This window comes from Protomyctophum parallelum, assembly GCF_964188405.1.
Source record: "Protomyctophum parallelum genome assembly, chromosome: 17".
Lineage (NCBI taxonomy): Eukaryota > Metazoa > Chordata > Actinopteri > Myctophiformes > Myctophidae > Protomyctophum > Protomyctophum parallelum.
In genome coordinates, this window is record NC_139719.1 from 16,177,147 (window position 1) to 16,199,367 (window position 22,221).

The 22,221-nt window shown below is 43.2% G+C and overlaps 2 protein-coding genes across 2 annotated transcripts in view; one reads left to right on the forward strand and one right to left on the reverse strand.

The window, feature by feature from the left end:
* The window catches only part of cUnh10orf90 (chromosome Un C10orf90 homolog), a gene marked incomplete at its 5' end in the record, with an annotated part of 43,674 nt that extends 35,412 nt beyond the window's left edge, over positions 1–8,262 (reverse strand). The window contains one exon of the mRNA XM_083787478.1: positions 7,636–8,262. Coding sequence (XP_083643604.1) covers positions 7,636–8,262 — 627 coding nt within the window. The remainder of the gene's footprint in view (positions 1–7,635) is intronic.
* A 9,587-nt stretch (positions 8,263–17,849) lies between these two features.
* The window catches only part of dock1 (dedicator of cytokinesis 1), a 459,680-nt gene continuing 455,308 nt past the window's right edge, over positions 17,850–22,221 (forward strand). The window contains exon 1 of the mRNA XM_083788125.1: positions 17,850–18,049. Within this exon, the coding sequence (XP_083644251.1) occupies positions 18,007–18,049 (43 nt within the window). The 5' untranslated portion in view covers positions 17,850–18,006. The remainder of the gene's footprint in view (positions 18,050–22,221) is intronic.

Here is a 22,221-nt window from a genome sequence, read left to right on the forward strand (position 1 = left end):
CCGCTATTCTGCTGCATCGCCATTCCGACGTGCCACATTACTAACCCTGTCCCTAACAGCAACCCTAACGCTAACCGCATGCGGAAGCCACATAGTCGGAATGGCGGTCACCCAAATCACTGAATGCTCCTTTAATGGGCACCACACTGGGAACTCGGATACTACTGTACATAAACGGGTGGGGTGTGTATGTTTTGTTTTTGTACTGTTTGTTGTGACTAACTCTGTACATGGCTTAAGACCAATTAAAATAAAACCATATTCATATTCCTGACTTGCACCGTTCCTGACTTGCAATGCACCCCACGCAGCTGTATACAGCTTTATGTGATTAATCAGTCTGTGTCTTGTTTTAAAGGCTGATGCTCTGCAGTTAGTTGGAACAAAACACCACTGTCTGCCACTGACTGCCTTCAAACTAATGGGAAATTCTGTATCTCTATTCCCATTCCAAGAGCACCAGACATTATATTTTGTCTTTTTTTACTAAGATGCCTGGCTGGTTGTCTGTCCTGCCTCCAAACAAATGGAAAGTGCAGGAGATAAGCAGCTGTATATGCATCAAAGACCCAGAACCAGACGTCCAGGCACCATGTAATGACATAGTGAACTATACATTATTTTCTTAACGGTTATTCTATCGATTACTTAGAGAAATAGAGAACTACGTTTACGGAATGGACTTCCTCTGCATATAAGGGAATGTGCTACATTTTCCTCTTTTAAATACAATCTGAAAAAATGGTTGCTTGAAAAGCAAAGCTGCAACCATTCATTATTATTTTAGGTGTATTTCTGTGTTAGAGAGATTATTAGAGTAAACCTACCCTAATAATAGTTTTTATCTAATAGTTTAATCTTTTCTTATTCTTACTAGTCTTATTACGTTTGAAATGTACTAGGTATTTGTATGCTATGTCCTGTAAGTCAGTCCTGTTTGTATTGTTTGATGTTTGATGTCTGGGGACTGCAGATGGAAATTAGCAAGTTTTGCTATAAATCTGGTATATTTACACTGCATTATTAATGTAATGTTCATCAATATACACTGTCCCGACCAAATAAACAAATAAAGTAAGTAAAGTTTTCCTTGGCCCACAGTGGCGTCCTGCAAAAATACATCTGCAATTTTCACCATTTGAAATTCATATACCCAGGGGCGGCCTTAGGAATCTGGAGGCCCGTTTCAAGACCAAATATGAGGCCCCCATAGGGGGGCATCCTTTTGTCCGACAACTCATAGGCCCGACGGGGCATACGTCCGAGGTGCGCTGCGGGTCGGGAGAGGGTTGCGGTTAGGTTTAGGTGTCTGCCCCGGGGGAGGTTAGGGTTAGGGTGAGGGAGGAGGTAGGTTGTCGTTCGGACCAATGCTCCGTCGGATGAAAGTACTGCACTCGCCCCCATATACCTATGACATCATTATTTTGTTGATACAGCCGTATATTGATACGAATAGTTTGACTGTTCAATATCACACACAGCCATTACTCTCGACAATTAGCAACAACACCACCTTTCCTCATCCTGTCGTCCCTTCACAATTAAAGTGTCTCCCCTTTAACCCCCAATGCTGTACATTTTACCATGTTATTTACATAAAATAGGTGTAACTTTACTAACTTAACATTAACATTGTGGGAGAGAGCAAGGCAGTGAGTGAGAGAGAGAGAGAGCCAAGAGTGGCGGGGGTTGACTGAGGGGACTTCAGTCCAATGTACACTCTTGCTTCGTGTCCCAAGTTAGCTTGGTGTGGAATGTGCTAATTTGTCCCCTATATTCAAAGTCTGATTTCCATTGATTGTTGGCTGTGTTTAGCATGTATATGGCTGTGGAGTTTTGGTACAAAATCAAAACAACTTGTCTAATATTTTGGCATGTTTAAACCTCCAGGAAAATCCGTGTTGAGGTTCTTGATCCATTGTTTTTCATTAAAACGTCTTTGTCCTACTGTCCAGTTGGGATTGTGTTGAAGTCCAGATACTTTTAGAGCTTCAATGCCATGTGCCATGTAATGTTGAACAATCATTTTAGTTGTCTTTTTTGCATTGTTAATATTTTATTTGTGTTGTCTCAGCCTTGTAGCTATTGTTTTACTCGTTTCTCCGACATATTGTAAGCCACATTTTTCACATGTGATTAAATAAACACAGTTGCTGGTGCTGGCTGTTATCTGTTGTTTAATCTCCAACATGCATTTTTTAGTTCTATTTTTAACTATTTGTTTGGGTTTGAAGTATTCTGGTCTCTGGCGTGCTGGTGTGTTGATTCCTTTTAGCTTGCCGTGTACCAGATAGTCTTTAAGATTTTTGTTTTTTCTGTAGGCCGAGTTTCGCGATTATAATTTTTTTGGCAAAATGAGAAGGAAAAAAAATCTAACAATAACAATAAAGGACCAAGTCCTTTCAGGCCTGCTCGGTCCTTTAAATAAAAAAAGATCATAGAAATAAAGAGCGTTCCACCGTGTTCAGTTTGGAACATATACAGACACAGGTTTGTGTTTCCACCGCATTGTGTTGGACGGAACAATTGTCATTGTTTGATGCCTAGCTGAATGGTTAGAGAGCTTGTCTGGAGAGAAGGAGTCTCCTGAGGTTTGAATCTCAGTAAGTGATGCTGAGAGGTGGCTCACCATCAGGTGGGATGAGATGTTGATCCATCATTTCTTGATCTTTCTGCTGTTCCTTCGTCTGGAAGGTGGTCTCGGTTGTTATTGTTGTTGTCGTCTGTTGTCGTTGGTTGCCATGGCTGCCAGTTCCCACCTGATGTCGTGTGGGAGTTCTGATTGGTCCAGAGCGTACTGAATAACTTCTAGCTTACATAACGTCTTAAGACGAGGACTCAAGTCTAAGATGAACAGCTCATCAGAGATAGTGTAATCTCCTTTGTAATCTCCTTTGTATCCTCCAAAGAAGATGATACGATCTCCCACAATGCAACAGCACATACCATGCGTTGGACATGGTCCTTTCCACTTGGGCTCAACCTTCTTCCAGGAGAATGTCTCTGGACTGAATTTCCACACATCATTGAAGTACTGGTTATCGTTACAGCCACCAAATATGTACAGCTCTCCATTGTAGATAAATGCTGAATGACACCAGCGTCCTTCTGGTAGAAGTTGTGCAGAAGGTGTGTTCAGCCAGACGTTGGTCTCTGCATCAAACACTCTGATGGTGTTGTAGCCCCCCTGGGACCTCCTGCAGCCGGATACAAACATCTTGGTACCAATGATGGTGGCAGAGTGAGCTGATAAATAAAGAGGTGGAGTTCCTCTGGTGTTAATTAAAGTCCAGACCATTGTGCTGGTGTCCAACTTGGACATGTCATTAGTCAATGCGGTCAGCTTGGTCTGTCCTCCATGGATAAACATGACCTTCTCCAACACACAGGCTGAGTGGAATCTCCTCACCTCTGGAACATTCCCAGAAACCCTGGGTTGGAACCATCTGTGGGAGTCGACATCAAATGCATAAAGCACATTGCAGTAAGGATCGCCTCCCCAGATGTAGACTGTATCTTCAACCAACACAGCTGTGTGGCCAGAGCGCATGGATGGAACCTCAAGGTGACCGTCTCCTCTTCCTGGTTCCACTGGAGGTAATTTCTTCCAGCATAAAGACACTGTGTTGAGGACATGGACATCGATCTGTCCCTGCATGTTGTGGAAGGTCACTACATCACACCAGCCTCCAAAGGAATACAGTTTGTTCCTCACTGCTACAGCAGCATGATATACTCGCTTTGGTCCTCCTGCTTTGGAAACGGTCCAAGACAACATTGCTCTGTCTGTCTGTCTGTCTGTCTGTCTGTCTGTCTGTCTGTCTGTCTGTCTCTCTCTCTCTCGACGTCTACTCTACAGTCATTTTCAACACGGTGCATCATCTTATATCTTCTGGTGTGAAATCACACGAGACACAAACTGTTGCCATGCACGCCTTAACGACGCCAATTAGTGCAACCTTTGAACTATATTGCTGTATTACTTCATTGCGGCTACCTTGGGGTCTATGGATCTATGGGTCTTCCACACGTATAGCATAGTATAGTATATGTATAGTTTATAGTTTCATGATAAATGCTTTTTATGTGATGCATTCCCATGCTTTTTTGTTCTTGCGTAATGTAAGTCACTCTGGATTAAGAGCGTCTGCTAAATGCCACGGAATGTGATGTATGGTGATAACAGTGCCGCTCACGTCACGCGGGTGTGATCTTTTTCTCCATATCACTGTGTGAGAGACAGTCCACTGAGCAACTCAAAGTGAGGCTGAATGACAAGCATTTAGCATTCTGGCTCTTTGAGGGGAGCTAGCGCCCCCTATGGCCAGCTTGGTGTGTTTGTGTGTTCTCAGGGGCGGCCTTAGGAATCTGGAGGCCCATTTCAAGACCAAATATGAGGCTAGGGATGCACCGAAAATTCGGCCACCGAAAATATTCGGCCGAAAATGGCTAAAAATGTATTTTCGGCCTATTCGGTTTCGGCTCAAATAAGCCGAAAAATATCACCGAATAGTAGTAGTGGTCCTAAAGTTGTGAATCGAACTAAACTGCGGGAAAAACAAAGATGTACAAGCCCAACGCGCTGTGCATTGCGACGGGTAGATAGCTTGTAGATCTGCTACTTTCAGCGCAGGAAGGGCGCATGCTTATGACGCTCATTAACTATGCATCAGCTCAGCCTGCAGCAGCCAGCAGTCACAACACAACACACGTCGCAGCAGTCACGGAATGCTTCAATGCACAGGCAGATCCGACACAACTTTATTGCATACATATGTGCTTTCATCCACGCTTCCATAGCCTTTTAAATCTTATTTCCCATCCACGGGCACAAGCAACGTGATATCAGCAGCTCTTCCACCCGATCTGTGGACGGGTGTTGTTCTGTTGACGAGGGAAGCTATAGCTAGCATGGGAGCTAACGTTAGTTTTAACACCTCACACTCGCTGCTGCGTTTACACGGGCAGACACAAAGACGAATGGGAATATCATTTGGAGCTTTAACAATGAATGATACTGTATTGTTGCGTCTGCCCATGTTTAATGGTCAGGGTTTCACTGTCCACAACTATAATGCACTTCCCAAAACTCAGAGACATGCCAAAATCCTATCAATTCAAACCCACCTCTGGAATATTGCTATCTCATTCCACTTTAATTTATTTTATTCCATAGTCTTAGTTTTTCTCTAATAAAGTTGTTTTTATTTGTTTTCTCATGTTCTCCTTGAAAAGTGTCTAAGTAGCCTACTCAGAGAAGCTTTATATAAATAATATTATCACTATTATTATTACTACTTGTTTTATTGCCTATGCTTATGTAGAAAAAAATGCTCACTGCTCAGGTCAAATAGGCCTATTGATATGCGATTAAAATGTGATTAATTGAGATTAATTAATCACAAAGCCTCCAATTAATTAGATGTTTTTTTAATGGACCCATAAGTGTTTATTATTTAAGTTAGGTTTTGCCATAATCATGTCTTTTGCCATAATCAGGTAGCTTTACAACAAATATGTATTCGGCTATTCGGTATTCGGTTTTCGGCCAACTGTTTCCTATATTCGGTATTCGGTTTCGGCCAAGAATTTCCCTTTCGGTGCATCCCTATATGAGGCCCCCCACATACCTATGACATCATTATTTTGTTGAGGCCCCCCTGAGGGTGGAGGCCCGTTTCAATTGAAACTGGTGAAACATACTTAAGGCCTCCTATGCATATACCAGTAAGAGGGCGAGGTCGTGTGCATGCATCCGCCTGGGTGACAGCAGACTGCTGGGCGAGCACTAGCGCTTTGGAATGGGGGGGTAAGATCTTAATTTCCGGGCATCTTAAGAACTCTATTTATTTATTTCGTTATTATTAGCACGGCTGCACTAATAACTTTGGGGCCTGTCTAGAGTTTAAATGGACACGTATCAGTCAGGTCAGCTCCATATATGGAGATCTAAGGGTTTGAGGTTTGGGGTCAGATGTATAGATTTGCTGGCCAATATTGATGACATCATTGGGATCTCCATCCCTGATGATGTCACGTGCTCCATCCCTGATGATGTCATGTTATGTCACGTGCTCTCTCACCCTGACCAACCAACAGGTAACTGCGACCTTTGGTTGCAATTATATCTGTATATCAGTTCAGAAGACATGCTGAAAATAGAGATAATTACTAATGAATTATGTTATTAAATAATCAATTATAGATTTATTTGTAATAATGAACTGCTAAACCCACAACAGGTCGATAATGATGTAATACCCAAAGTGGATTTTCTGATACTTGATTTCTGATAGAACATTTATCTGATAAGCATATTGATAAAAATGACATGATTGTCCAATACTGTATCAGAGGGACTGACTGTACTGTATGTGCAATATAATATTAGATGCATGTGTGTTCCTGCTTATTCTGTTATCATGGTTTCTATAATCTAGAAGGACGTCATAGATCCACTGTCCTATTTCTGTGTGTAATAAACTCTAGAATGTGTAATGCATCGCTGTGTATTGCATGCAGGGTAATGCTCATTACGTAACGCAATATATTACGTAATATATTACAGAAATGTGGTAACGCATAATATAATACATTTAAAAAATCGTTCTTCATTACTGCATCACTTTCTGTCTCTCTGTCTCACTGTCTCAATGCCCGTGGCTCTGTCTTGTGACATTATGTGACAACATAATGAAGTTAAAGAACTACTTATTTTCTATAATTTGTGTCTATAAATTGTTTATAGGCTTATCCGTGAATTCAAGGAACACATTTAACTCCTGTGTTAACTTGTCCATTAGCTGAGTAGGATGGGGTGTAGTCTAAGGCGCAATATATCATTTATAATAATTATACTAAATATTTAATTGTTCAATTTGAGCATTTAAAAAAAGTAATATGTAATATTATGTAATAGTAATATTAATGTATTACTCTTGCTCAGACAGTAATATGTAATACAATATATTACTTTAAAATTAAGGTAATAAGTAATATATTCCAAATATAAAGTAATGCACCCAACACTGGCGTGTTGGCATCTGTTCTCCACACCTGCAACCCAACAGATCCTCACACACCACCCCAAAGTTTAGATGGATACTTCTAGGCCTTATAGATTTGATCTTTTATCTGTGATAAAAGATAAAAGGTCGCCCTTAAATCACAATACTGTACATGCTGTAAAGTTTACATTTAACCACTTAAAGCTTTTGCTGACCAAAACCGATAAGCTTGTAGATCTGTTCCTTGGCCAAATGTTTTTGGGTGGGAACCCCTTTTGGTGTTAGCATTATGTTATGCTTTAGCTATTGAAAAATAGCAGATCTACAAGCTCATAGTGCGCCACAAGCTTGTAGGTCTGCTATTTATTTTATATATCGAAGAACTACTGACATATAAACATAGCTTTTTCAGAAAACTGTCATTTTCAAACAGATATTTTTAGAATCTGATCTCAGGTCAAAATGGGTTAATACCAATTTTTGCAGAATATTTCCCTGTTATTCCTGGTACAAATGGTCCAAGGGAATTAAACCAACGTCACATGCTTATAGCTTCAGGGTCGACTCTGATCAGCTTGAATACAAACTGATGTCTGACTGAACATGTGCGTTTTTATCTCTGTCCTACCTGGCTGGCATAGTACTGGTCCATGTGCTGGCTTTGGCCCGGGCCTGCAGTTTCCACCACTCTCTGTTTAATGGGCAGCCAGCCTATCTTGACTGAAGTCAGATTACTGAGTCTAGTGGTCTCCTTCCACCCTGGGGCCTGCGTGATGCGGGCTCTCTCCCAACTCCCTCTGCGCTCTGCAGCAGCGCTGCAGGCCTGCAGGGACTCCTGGCTGCCCCGTGAACTCTCCCATTGGCTGAGGAGGCTCCCGCTGCTGGAGTCGAAATCCCTGTGGTGGAAGGAATGGAGCCCTTGGCGTGTGGTGGGCTCTCTGCTGAGAGCCGGCATGGATGTGGTCAGCTCGTTGAAAAGTGGCACCCGGTCACGCTGCAGGACTGGGTCTCCGAAATAGCTGCAGCCCTGTTGGTTCTCCACCTGCCGCGGCCATCCACCACCCCTCTGGCCGCGCTCGATAGCACTCTGGGGCCGAGGGCCACGGAGGCTGCGAGAGGCGTGGGGCCTCGCCTCCACGTCATCCTCCTCCTCCTCCTCTGCAGATCTTAGCCTCGCCCAGTTGGGCCCATCCCCCGTTCTCCTCCAGCCGCCGGGGGTCGTGCTCAGGTGGGCATCTGGCCCTCGGAGCTCCATTATTACCGCTCGGGGTTCAAGTAACCGGCAGGCCGCACACACACACACACACACACACACACACAGCTCGGGTTTCAAGCCTGCGATAAAAGAAGCCTTTACGGTGGGTATTAATGACAATCCCCTGGCTCAGCTCTCCTGGCTACCAAAAAGGCACGTCGTCGTCAGGCATACGCTGGCAGGAGAGAGTGGCGATGAGAGAGCTGCAGTACGGACAGACAGACATTGGAAGATTATCACAAGAAAGTATCAGAATCCTGTCAAGAAGATCGAGGGAGACATTATAATATACTGAGTCAAATTCAACTTTTTAATTTCAAGGACCCCCAGGTTTGTTTGGTGTGTATTATTAGGCCATGTACAATTACAAAGTTAGGAAATGTGGTTCCTATAACTAGATATGAATAATTTAGTTGGGGACACCCTGGAACCCTCTCAAGGACCCCAAGTGGGTCCCCGGAAGCCACTTTGAGAATCACTGTTCTAAACTATTCACCCACAGACTGAAAACGTACTTACCAGAGATGAAACATGTTGGGAAAAATCAAGGATGTAAATAATCTGATAAATCCAAGTATCTTTTGCCCTTTAATAGTGAAGCGGCTCCTGTTGCTGCTATACGTCTTGAAATAAGCTGGCTGTAGGTGCACCGTGCTAGTGGGTGATGTCTCCACTGAGGCATGGAGCAATGTGAAGGATGTTTTCACCAACAAAAGAGCTACTGAACAGCAAACTGGGCTGAACATCCACAGAGAGAGAGAGAGAGAGAGAGAGAGAGAGAGAGAGAGAGAGAGAGAGAGAGAGAGACAGAGAGAGAGAGAGACAGAGAGACAGAGAGAGAGAGAGAGAGAGAGAGAGAGAGAGAGAGAGAGAGAGAGAGAGAGAGAGAGAGAGAGAGAGAGAGAGAGAGAGAGAGAGAGAGAGAGACAGACAGAGAGAGAGAGAGACAGAGAGACAGAGAGAGAGAGAGAGAGAGAGAGAGAGAGAGAGAGAGAGAGAGAGAGAGAGAGAGAGAGAGAGAGAGAGAGAGAGAGGACAAGAGAGCGTGCTTAGAACAGTCAGTGGTTCTCAAACCTTTTCCTGTCAAGGGGACAAGGAGGACCCCAAGGAGGATGTGTTGGCCACGGACACACCTCTAAAAATATATTTTGTATCAGGGATCCCCATACAAGATATGTGTTGCTAAAATGTTTCAAAAAATATTCACATTTTTACAATTGTGGATCAGCGATTTTCAAACTTGTAGCCGATGTATACCAGTACTTAAAGTGGTTAAACATTTTTTTCTTTTGCCTGGGTCCCCCTCAAGGGGTCAAGGACCCCAGACCCCGGTCCTTGACCGCCAGGAGCCCCAATTTGAACCACTGAATTAGAGAGAGAAGGATTTGAGCTCAAGAAGAAAACAGAAGCCGTTAGATAAAGAACAACAAACGCGTCACAGCATCACAGACAGACTCACAGTCGCGTGATTAGTATTAATCTTGTCTCTGAATGTATAACTGCTATGAAAACAAGGATCCCACAGCACCGGACACATGTGGGCTGGAGGGAGACATTCAGTCAGGCAGATAAACCACCCTGACATCAGAAGGATGTCTGCTAACAGGGCCGATCTAATTAGCTGATTCCCCAGCATGTTATTCAGTGACTACTGTTACTGTAGGTCACAGCGCATCAAAAAGTCCCTTTTGTGGATCATCCCCCTTGTTGCCTCTATCCCCTGTGATCTCGTGGTTGGTGTCTGATGAGGCATTGCTATCCTCAAGGCCCTGCCGGAGCCCCATGTGATATCTGCAAGACCAACTGTGAAAAATGGCCTTGTGTCTCTGCTTGGATAAGTAGCAGTGGCTCGCTGGCGATGCATGTGGCGTATAACAAGATGCATAGTTTTTACCAGCATGCGCAGAGAAAGATACTCTGATTTTAAACACTATACAGCTCATTGTTAGATCTACAAGATCGTAAAGCATCACAGTGTGGTTGCTAATGTCAATTATTGTTCGCCTGTTTTGGTTGAATGTTGAATGACATGCCCATAAATTCTGTTTTTTTTTTTACATGACTATGATGTGCACAGGTTCGTACATCATCATTTCTATTGTCAAACCTGAAATGAATGTCATTCGAGGCTCCAGCATGTAAATCATACTTCTCTAACCCTCCAACAGAGTGTCATCAGAAAACTAAAGGTCCCAGCAGGCGGTCCGCAGCTAAATCAGTTTAGCTATTAAAACTGGGAAAGCTGGCTAAGTGGTCCAGGCACATGCCACATATAGGCTTTGGCCTGACAGCGTGTCAAGTGTCCCGTTCATGACGACCTTTGCTGCATGTCTCTCTCCTTCTCTTTCCTGTCTATCTTCACTTGATACTATCAATAAAGGCAGAAAAGCCACAAACAAATCTTTTTAAAATTGGGAAAGCATCTGTGTCATTTTATATTTGTAGCTTATTCATCATTGTTCTCGGGCAGAAACCTCTCATCTCCGTATTCTATAACTTTTTGTGTGTTTTTTCATAAATGAACGCCCTATACTTGATCATACTATGGCATCACACAAAAGTACCTAAAGTAACAGATCTACAAGCTCAAAATGTGATGTGAAGCGGTGCATTTTGAGCTTGTAGATCTACTTTTGCCATTTTTTTAATTAAATCCTTAATCCGCGGCCAGATATATTAATGTGAGGGTACTTTGCATGAAGTAAGATTTGTTTTTGTGCCTTTATTGATAGTTGCAGTGAAGACGGACAGGACAGAGGGAGAGAAAGAGAAAGGGAGAGACATGCCGCAAAGAAGGTCGTCATGAACGGGACGCGCTGTCAGGCCAGAGAATATTATATAGGGCATGCGCTGCCCTGGACCACAAATAGGCCAGCAGGCGCCCCTTGCATGAACATGTTTGATATCCAACTGGCGGCTGGCCTATACGACAAGTTGGTTTGCTCCGTAGTGTAGGCGGCGGCCCAGTGTCGATATTGTTTTGTTAAAATTACCTTTGAAGGGCCTGGGCCGTGGCTGCAGCGGTCCATCCAGGCACCTTGGCCGGTAATCCAGTCTGGCAGTGTGCTGCGGTCTCGGCTCCCGATCCTGACGGCCTTTACTGCATGTTACCCCCCATCTCTCTCCCCCATTTCCTGTCTGCGTATACTGTCCCTCTATAAAAATAAAAATAAATGAAGGCGAAAGCCAAAGAAAATGGGGGAAAAAATAAGAAAAAGATCTTTTAAAAGCTCTACATTCAGATAGCAATTATTGCGATGGACTGAGGCGTGATTCATACTCCTATTTTAGAGCCGAATAAAAGTCGGTTCGGCGCTGTAGAGCCTACAATCAGGGCCAGTTCTAGGCATAAGCAATATAAGCGGTCGCTTAGCGCCACAACCACTGAGGGGGCCACATCACAGGGAGAAGATTTTATTTTTAATGTATCTCCTATGGGCTACTGGCGGCCTGGGGGCCACCTTCACTTAATGCAGCCCGCAGGAAGGTGAGGGCCACATGTATAGCCCCCAGGCCACCAGTTGATATTAACTTAATATCAACTGGTGGCCTGGGGGCTACATGTGGCCCTCACCTTCACTTAATGCGACCCACAGGTTAATATCAACTGGCGGCCTGAGGGCCACATGTGGCCCCCACCTTCACCTAATGCAGCCCACAGGTTAATATCGGAATACTGATATACCGGTGGTATTATTGATTTCAGCTGTTACAATTCCAAACATGCATGCATGACCTGCTTTAATTACTAGCTTAATGAGTTGACTAGTACTAGTCTTTTTATGTCCAATGTATTTGCATTGAAGTTCATAAAGTTAACATAAAGAACATATACATGTATTTGACATTAAATACAAATGTAGATTTTCAGGATTCCAACCGGTAGCTAAAAATAATTCAGGATTCCAATAAAAAAGCTGCATTATGCAATACACCTGTGGCCCACAGGTTCGTAACCGTACATCATATTCAAGTGGGCTAATAATAATAATAAGGATTTTTGGGCTACAAAATAAAAGATAACAATAGTAATAGTACCAATACCGTAAAAAGCTTGTGGTGAACTATAAAACAACTATAGCCTGGCAGGCACCTGCATAGCCTACTTACTATTATAGTACACAGTCTGAGGACCCACAGAGAACTCCCCTGACAGTCACATTCGCGCCACTTTTCAAACTGATTGACTGCTCTCAACTGTTAACGCAGCTCGAGACAGTGGTTTACAGGAGAAGAACAGCAAAGGGTGGGTGTTGTGTGTGTGTGTAGCCCAATATTTACCGTACATTCACATTTGATGTAGTAGTATAGTAGTAGCCTAGGCAGGCAGCCATTAAGTGGTATATTCCTTAATGCTTTGTTATTATTACCTATTTAGGCAGCCAGAGCTTCACGCGACGCCACCATCACTGAACAGCCAGGCCAGACCAGGTGGCACCATGATGAGGTCAGCTTCCTTCCATGCTGTTGAGGTGGTGGAAAGCCTGGTGAGGCGAGGTTACCATGCTGTAGGTAGGTAGGAGGAACATTCATTATTCTTGATAAAGGTTTTCATTACAATGGTTGAACTTGAGGATGGCGATAGGTCTACATTTTACAATGCATGGCTGCTCGGTTTCGACGGTTTGGTATAAGGTGCTACTAGCACCTGCTATGTCTCTGTAAAAGATGTGTGTCAATTTGTAGTCTAGTGTGTGTGTGTGTGTGTGTGTGTGTGTGTGTGTGTCAGTGTGTGTGTGTATATGCGTGCGTGCGAGAGTATGCCGCATTCCCACGCGCGTGACGAGGCGACATCATGCGATAAAGAAATGCCGGCAGAGCCAGACAAAATTGGAACTGGAACATCATAAACAATTGAAGCTGATAAATGGCCACTCTGTCCTAATTGGATGGAATTGGCAACCCACCTGTAAAATGTATTTTCTGTTTATTAGAGACAGCTGCCTGCCTGCGTGGGGAAATGGAGACTTGGGGAGACCCCATTGCTCAGCATAGCCTACTGAACAAACACTCTGAATATATAGGACTTTACCTGCTTTTACAGGACTCTTTTTTGTTTTATCCAAAACATAGGCTAGCCACACTGCCTGTCCTCAACCGGTGCCTCACTCACACACGTACGCTACCTTTTAAACTAAATAAGAAGACAAATAGTTTGGCTTCAAAAATCCCTCGGGTGGGATGTCAGCGCGAGGCTGCCCTCTGCTGGAGAGATATTCTCATCAGTGGAGGGCATAATAACGCTGCTGTCCGGTGTAAACCTTGTAGGCCTATATTTCCAAAAAATAGTTCCTTGAAATAAATAATAATTAAATAAAAAGCCGATCTACAAGCTCACAAGGCGTTGCGATGCATTGTGAGCTTGTAGATCTGCTATTTTCACTGCCTTGTGTTGTGTGACAAATATACTTTGAAGACCCTAACAGGAGCACTGTTTCTTCGACTACGTATGCATGCATGCACCTCATGGTACCACAGCACCTCAAAGGCCCAAAACAAACTGGTCAGGCTACAATTTACAATTTACAATTTAGGCATTTAGCAGACGCTCTTAATCCAGAGCGACTTACATTTAAGCAAGAACAAAAGCATGGGAATACATCACATAAAAGCATTTATCATGAAACATGCGTAAGCTAAGAAAGTAACAGTGGAATATCTATATAATGAAACTATACATACTCTATACATATAAACTATACATATTTACTACTATGCTATACATATGTACTATGGCGTGCTATGACTATATACAATACAATTATAGTGCTGTCTACATAACATGCTATAAGTCTGTGTCAAATGCTATCTAAGCCAACAGAAATGCTATCTAAGGGGTTAGGGTAAGTGCTATGGGCCATGATGGAGTCTGAAAAGGTGGGTTTTCAGGCTACGGCGGAAGATTGGGAGTGATGCTGCAGTTCTGACTGCAATGGGAAGTGCATTCCACAGTTTTGGAGCCAGAAGGGAGAAGAGTTTGGGACGTGTGGAGCGTTGTCCCGGCGTTTTTAGTGAGGGTACTTCCAGTTTCCCTGCGTTGGCTGATCTGAGTGCGCGGGAGGGTTTGTAGGGTTCAATCATACTTGCAAGATATGGGGGAGCCATACCTTTGGTTGCTTTAAATGCCAGCATCAGAGTTTTGTATTCTGTGCGGGCAGCGACCGGGAGCCAGTGGAGGGAGCGGAGCAGGGGGGAGACATGTGAGAATTTTGGCTGGTTGAAGACCAAGCGAGCTGCTGCATTTTGGATCAGCTGGAGAGGCTTAAGTGCACATGCTGGTAGGCCAGTAAGGAGGGAGTTACAATAGTCGAGTTTTGACAAGACTGTTGTCTTGGCCTTAGGCCTACTCCCCGAACCCACCTCACCCCTGCCCATTTTGATAGGCTGGAATAGCTTAGGGTTGACATGACAATGAGTACAACAACTTGCAATGGGCCTGGTCTACAAGACCTGTGGCTACACCATCTGCTCAGCTATAGGCCTACCCATGTATACCTGTCAAAATACTTCCTTATAATGTCAACAAAGTCCACAATCACAACACCAGAGGTAGTTCCACAAACCATGCACGTTCAACCCAGATTCGGTTCAAATAAGGGGTTCAATTGATTTCGCTCCTATATGCCACTAAAATGTGGAACGCCCTTATGTAAACATGTCTCAGTGATTTTTCTGGTTGTATCCTCTTAGCAGATTTTGTATTGACTTGCACTGTCCTTGAACTGTATACCCATTCTGCAAACTGTCAAATGTCAAAATCAAATCAATCAATCAATGATGAAGTGTAGCTGGGCGTTAATAGAGCGTCGCAGTCCCGCCACCTTTCATGACAACGACAGGCCCAGGAAATAAAAAAAGTATTTATTTAAATAGGCCTATCTGTAAGACTCGAACAAAGACAACTCGGATCGTGACAAATCATGACAACAAACACAATATTTTGGCCCGAACAAATAATTACAGAGAAGAAAAAGTTGTAACCTGCCCTTTTTTTCTTCTTTCTAATAATTTGTTGTCATGATTTGTCACGATCTGAGTAGGCTTTGTTCGAGGCTTATTTCCTGGGCCTGTCATGAAAGGGGACCGGACTGCGTCTGCGAAATTTAATTTAATTTGGCTACGGAACAAAAGAATATGGAGATGTAATTTTAATTCATTTTCAATGAAGGCTAGAGATCATAAGTTCAGGTAGAGGTAAAAGTTTATTTTTTTTCAGAGAAGAATATCAGTTAGATTTATTTACTTTTGCGACACACACACACGCACACGCACACGCACACGCACGCACGCACGCACGCACGCACGCACGCACGCACGCACGCACGCACGCACACACACACACACACACACACACACACACACACACACACACACACACACACACACACACACACACACACACACACACACACACACACACACACACACACCATGAATAAACATGAGGCAGCAGGTTGAACCCACTGCCTCATGTTTACTGGATTCAGCGGTGCATTTCTCTGTGATGTTGTTCAGTGACAGTCAGTGCCGTCAGCTCCGAGGGACAGGTAGTCGGATCGGATCAACAATCCATTGATTATGGGAACACAAGCTAGCACGCAGCTCCATTAATGATGATGGCAATACAGCAGTGGTTTTCAACCCCTTTCATTTATTTTCAAGGCCCATTATTTATTAGATAAGATTAAAAAAATGTCTTCTACATCATGACAGTTTTCTGAAAAAGCTATGTTTCTATGTCAGTCGTTCTTCGATAAATAAATAAAAGCAGACCTACAAGCTCGTAGCGCGCCACTCGGTGGCGCGCTATGAGCTTGTAGATCTGCTATTTTTCAATAGCTAAAGCATAACATAATGCCAACACATTTAAATGCCTGAATAACTTCTCTAGCAGCAGACAGTGCAGTTTATTCCAGGCGGGGATGGAGCAGAAAAGAAAACACCTTCTCTTGAATCAATGCTCCTAACCCAAATATAATTAATTTCAGCCTCAATAATTTCCCCCCAGAGGGCTGATGGCTTCACAGATAGAAACTCACTGAAATGTCTCATAATGCAATCTGCCTGTGAAAAATTATAATACATTTCACAAACGTATGAATTGGGAGGCGGCGCACGATAAAGCCGAGCACCAGTACCCAACATAATGACTATGATAAATCCTGCAATAACAAGCCAGCCAGGCAACCTGTTTTTCCACTGCCTGGTTGCAAGTACTCAAATTGCTTTTACTTGATTACAATCATCAATACTGCAATGTATGTAGCTCTGTTACAAGTTAAGTAGTCCAGAATTCAAACAAGTTCGAGTAAAAGAAAAGTAGGGCTACAAAAGTATTGGCATCAAAAAAAGTACCAAAGGTAAATTAAAAGTAGGCCTACTGATTGTCTAATGTTTGTCTAATGTAGGCTATATATACATCTTTTGAAAAAATAATCTACAAGCTCACAGTCACAACTTCACACGTGAGCTTGTAGATCTGCTCTTTTTGAATAGGTCTACAGTTTACTGAAGTGGTTACTATTATGTTATGTAATAATAATCAAAATCCACAAAGTAACTAAGACCAAGGAGCTGTGCTTGGGAGGGGGGTCAAGAACAGAGAGCTCAGGGTCCATCTTTAGGCCTGTTACTATGAGTGGGGAGGAAGTTCAGAGCAGGTCAGTGACTTTAAATATCTGGGAACGACCATAGACAATAAACTCACCTTTCAGACCAATGCAGATAACATCTACAAAAAGGAAAGGCAGCGGCTTTATCTTCTCAGGAAACTGAGAAGTTTTAATGCCAGTAAACACACCCTGACCATGGTCTATAGATCACTCACTGAGAGTGTTCTCACTTTTAACATCGTGTCCTGGTTTGGGAATCTCTCAGTTAGAGATACAAACAAGCTCACCCAGGTAGTCAACCAGATCATAAGATCATTGGAGACAAACAATTGCAACTTCAGGACATATACAACCGCTCCATAACCAATTTACAATGATTCTACCCATCCTCTTCATGCTGAATTTGACTTGTTGCCATCGGGCAGCTAGGCTTAGGGCAAAAATGGCTAAAAAGAAGGGTTACAAAACTTAGTTTGTGCCAACTGCTGTGGACATTTTAAATAAAAACATGTTTAAATAGTCTAATCCCCACTGCTCATGATCACTGTTGCTGTGTTAATTAATGTGAATGCATTTTATATTGTATTTTAATGCACCTGTGTATTTTTTTGTAATGTTTTATTGTTTGTTGTAACTGACTGCCGGTGTGCCAAAGATAAATTTCTATTTTATGTCAATTTAATGGACAATAAAGTTTCTCTATCTTTACTTAACTAAACTTTTTATTTTTTATTAATTGTATTGGAGTAAAAAGTACAATATTTGCATAGTGAGATATCAGTATCACAGTGAGATAGTAAAAGTAAAAGTAGGCCTGCCTCAAAATGTGTACAGTAAGTAAATGCACTTAGTTACTTTCCGCCACTGCAGAAACAGTGAAACTTATAAACGCCTACTTTTTTCTTTTTGTCAACTTTTCCAGTGTTGTGGATCCATTCTACCCCCTTGTGGAGCATCCTGTCAGTGGACTGCTGGTGGAAAATGGCTGCTCGGTGTAGCTGCCCAGAGCTAGGAGAAAACTGAACAAATCTCACCCAAAAACAAACATACAACATACACAAGAGAGGCCGACAAACTGGGGGTATTGGAACTAACAACGAGGCGTCAATCCGGCGAAGTTCTGACTCCGAGGATGTCTCGCTGGGTGCCCACTAAAAAGGAAAAGTATGGAGTTGGTAAGTAGGATAAAAAAAACTTGCAATGGAACCACACCATCGGTTAGCTTGTAAAGCACTGCTGCTGCTGTGTGTCTGCATTGGATTTGCACAAGTTTGGGAAGATTTGTGATTTGTGGTGTAAAACAAATCCCGTAGTGTTTGTTGTTGCCCCCCCGGGGAGGGTTTGTAGTTGTGTGATCACATCGAACCGATATCTACTGGTGAATGCAAATCTCTGAGGTGGAAGTTATTTGCCCACTAGTTTTGCATGAATGCAAAACAAGAAGGGATATCCCAGCCTTTTGTGAGGGAACAGGCAGAGGCAGTGTGTGTGCGGATTGGGAATTGTTGAGGCGCGCCTAGTTATAACAGTGTTTCCTGTGTCAAGAAGAGGGCCCTGGCGTTTTGGAATTGCGGGGGCTATAAGTTGTAATTTTGTAAACCGTTTGTGATTGCCGTTTGTTGTGTTTGGCGGGACTCGCTTCAATATTGCCCAGCAGCCCAACAACAACTGATGTCGTACTATTCTATCGCGACGCGTTGTTTTAGCTTTTGTAGGTCTGTTTATTTTTGGCGGTTGAGAGTAGTAAAGCATTGACTCACACTGTAACTATATAAGCAGGTCTATCTATGCAATGCGATAAGACGTCTGTTAAAGAAGGGACTATTTAATTTGCGCCTATTTGGGGGGGGGGGGTCACTCTCAACTTGTCTCATGTCCCATTTGATGTGCTTTACAGTAGCCTATGATTTGTTGTTGCCTGCAGATTTCTTTATTGACTGTCTTTAGGCTATATAGGCTTACTTTCTATAGTACCTGAAACTAAACCAAAACAACTCCAGGCTAATATGTAGCCCTTACATGGCACTAGTAAACATTCTCTGGCAAATTACACGTGTTTCCAGGGAGGATGTAAACTTGCAGTGTGGTAGGGGTGTAATTTCCATGCGGGGAGGCATTCTCAGCACTCGCTACTCACTGCCATACTGCCTGTGATGGACATTTTACAGTAACTAAGTATATTTACTTGAGTACTGTATGTATGGTACCCATTAAGACTTGGGGCCGATTCTACAAATGCCTTCTAAATCAGTAGTTCTCATATGTATTTGCCCCCCCCATCTGAAAATGTTTTGAGCCAGGGACTCAGAAGAGATTTGTGTGTGTTTCAAAATGATCCAACATTTTCCAAACTTTTTTTTTTTTTAATGTTCAAAAATAACAGATGTACAAGCTAGCAGAGGTGAGCTTGTGTCTTATTTTTTGAGAACACCACTGTTCTAAATACAGCTCACAACATGTCATGGCTATTTTCACTTTCACTTAAGAGTTAGCCTACATTTGTGGAAATTTTGGAATGTCTTTGGATTGTTTTTAATTTTATTCATGAAATTCAATGGAGGAAAAAAAAGGTTATGAAAAAGGAGGGGGATATTCACTCGCGGGGCCGCAGCTTACAAAATACGGTCCCGATTCGAACCCCTTTTTGGGAAACAGTGTATTATTAGGTGAGCAACTGAGCACCACCAGAGAGTCAGAGCCTCAGTCTGATGGCCTCAAAAGTCTAATATCTCCCCTGGTTCATACTAGGGATATCCCTTTGACCCAAGTTAGAATCTCAGGCGTTACAAAAGCGTAGTTTTTTTTCCACCTCACCTCACCTCACCACCCCGCCGCTTCCTGATTATAAACTCTGTCATTTCCAGACCGGGTCCAGCGGCACGCCCAACGTGACGGGCCTTGTAGTCACATTGGGGCTTTATTTTGTGGCGTATACATGGTTCCCACTCTCCCTCTGCACACACGACACAAGTGTTTGCAAACTGTGCATTAACCTAGAGAACACACACTTCATATTATCCCGGTGATAATGATCGTCTGAGTATAGGTTTCGAATATCTTAGGAAAGTAGAGGTTCGACAGTGCATGAGTCACTGCATGGTGTAAACTAAAGTCACTTTGTACATTTATTTACTCAAGTAGTAGTACTGTACTTAAGTACACATTTGAGGTAACTTTTCCTTACTGGAGTATTGCCACTTTTCAATACTTGTACTTCTACTCCACTACATCTCAGAGGCAAATATTGCACTTTTTACTTTGTAGATTTTGATTATTATCACAAAACATGCATTAACCACTTCAGCATTATATATACTGCATAAAGAGTACTTTTACTATTGGTACTTTTAAGTACTGTACATTTTGATGTCAATACTTTTGTACTTAATTACTAAAGTAGATTTTGAATACCAAACTTGTACTTTGACTACATAGACACTAGGCTAGGGTATTGATATTTTTACTTAAGTAAAACATGCAAGGTTCGACTGGAGAAGTCGGAGAACATCTCCTGGGGGATGAATTGGAGGGAACGGAACAGAACGCTGGCGCAGATGATGAGTCACGGGTGAAAAGAGAAGCCGCCCGCCACGACCACATCAGTGGCGTGGAAGCATCGGTAGGGGTGTACACACGCAGACACAGCCTTTTGAAAGTACCCTGTGGTGACCGGGCGGTGCTAATGAGGGGCCTGGGAGACCTCTTGTGTTCACGGCACCCACTGGGTGAATCTATTTCTGTCAGCCACGTTTTGTCACGACGTTATTATTTGCTATACTCTCTCCACCAGCCACTGACTCCAGTCGCTTCATTATCAAGTGTGGGGACAGTTTGTTTGTGTCTTCTCTCCTCTCTCTGGGGCCTTTTTCAAAGTGCCAGATAACTATCAGAACTCAAGTGCATTGGTAATTGGTAGTGCCTATGTATGACATCTAGTCTGTGATAATAAAGCCATTTGTCATGATGCTAGGCTAGCAGGTTTAAATTATGCTTAATTTGAGGGGTGGCTCTGTCTCTGTACTATGTACTGTTAAATAGCTACTAGGACACTTAAGCTGTCTCTGTCTCTGTACTATGTACTGTTAAACAGCTACTAGGACACTTAAGACCTATCAGTCCAGACTGGACTGATAGGTCTTAAGTGTCTTAGTAGCAGCTAAAACTGGACTGTCCAGTTTCAGGTGAAGAAAACGACAACATGCCATCACACCGCGGTGGTCGCCGCTCACACAACACATCTCTCTGTTTTTACTAACCACCTCCTGGTCACCTCTTCCCCCGAGAACTGGACTATGAATAAGTATAGGCCTTTACATGCTTTTGAGCACATGAACACTATAGTGTCTGCATTCTACAGCCAACAGGAAATAGCCGATCTACAAGCTCACATGGTTGTGAGCTTATAGCAAAGCAATTTGGTGTAGAGATGGAAACGAGAATGACTCAGTCATAACTGCCAGGTGCAACAGCTGTTGTAGCGCCTGTGTTCGTTCGTTTCCAACATTCTTTTCTTAGTTCACTCACTGTGTTTTGTTATGGCTTTCCTCTAGCTCCAGTTAGCTCATACATTTAGCTTCTGTTGCCACATCACTCTGCGTTGTGTGGCGTTCAGAAACTTCAGAGTAGGGGTTTTTAATGCCATTCTTCAGACTATGGGCTAGAGGCAGCCAATTATGAAAAAGTGTCCAGTACGGCCGGCCTTACGGTCGTCAGTAGTGGTGCGTGGAAATGTAGTCCAGGCGCTTTTCAAACTTCTAGTCAAAAAGATGCAGGAAAAAAAGATGCAGACCTAGCAGAGACTACAGAGCCCAGGTCAAATAGTCATGTAAGGTTTAAGTGTTTACTCCCACGGTTCAGACTCGCGAGATGGAGTTCTGTGACCTCCCCAGAGAAAACGGCAATTCTGATTAGAGATTAGATGTTTTTTGGCTTGTTGCATCAACGGCAGCAGGCCTACGATCGCGGTTCTCCGCTGGCTGGTGTAGAGACATGCCCCTCTGCACGTCAGCTTTCATCTATTCTCTGAAGTGTACTAATGGGGGGAAGTGAGAGAGGACAAGGAAATTACTCTCCGCTCATAAAGGAGATTGTTGTTGTTGTTCATACGCAGGCGGTGACGGCCGACTGTGACCCAAAACTCCCATTTGCGATACCTCTCTGGCATCCACCCTAACCAGAGGAGTTGTTGTTGGCATTGTTTACGGGTAACCGCCTAACGCCCGAAGGCTGGAGCTCAAATTCCCTGATCTTGGGAATACCTTCTGTTCCAGTGGAATGTGCAGAATGCCTGTCATGCTGCTTGTCAGCCTGCGTTCAGTCAAACGGAGGCTGTTTCATGACTAGACGG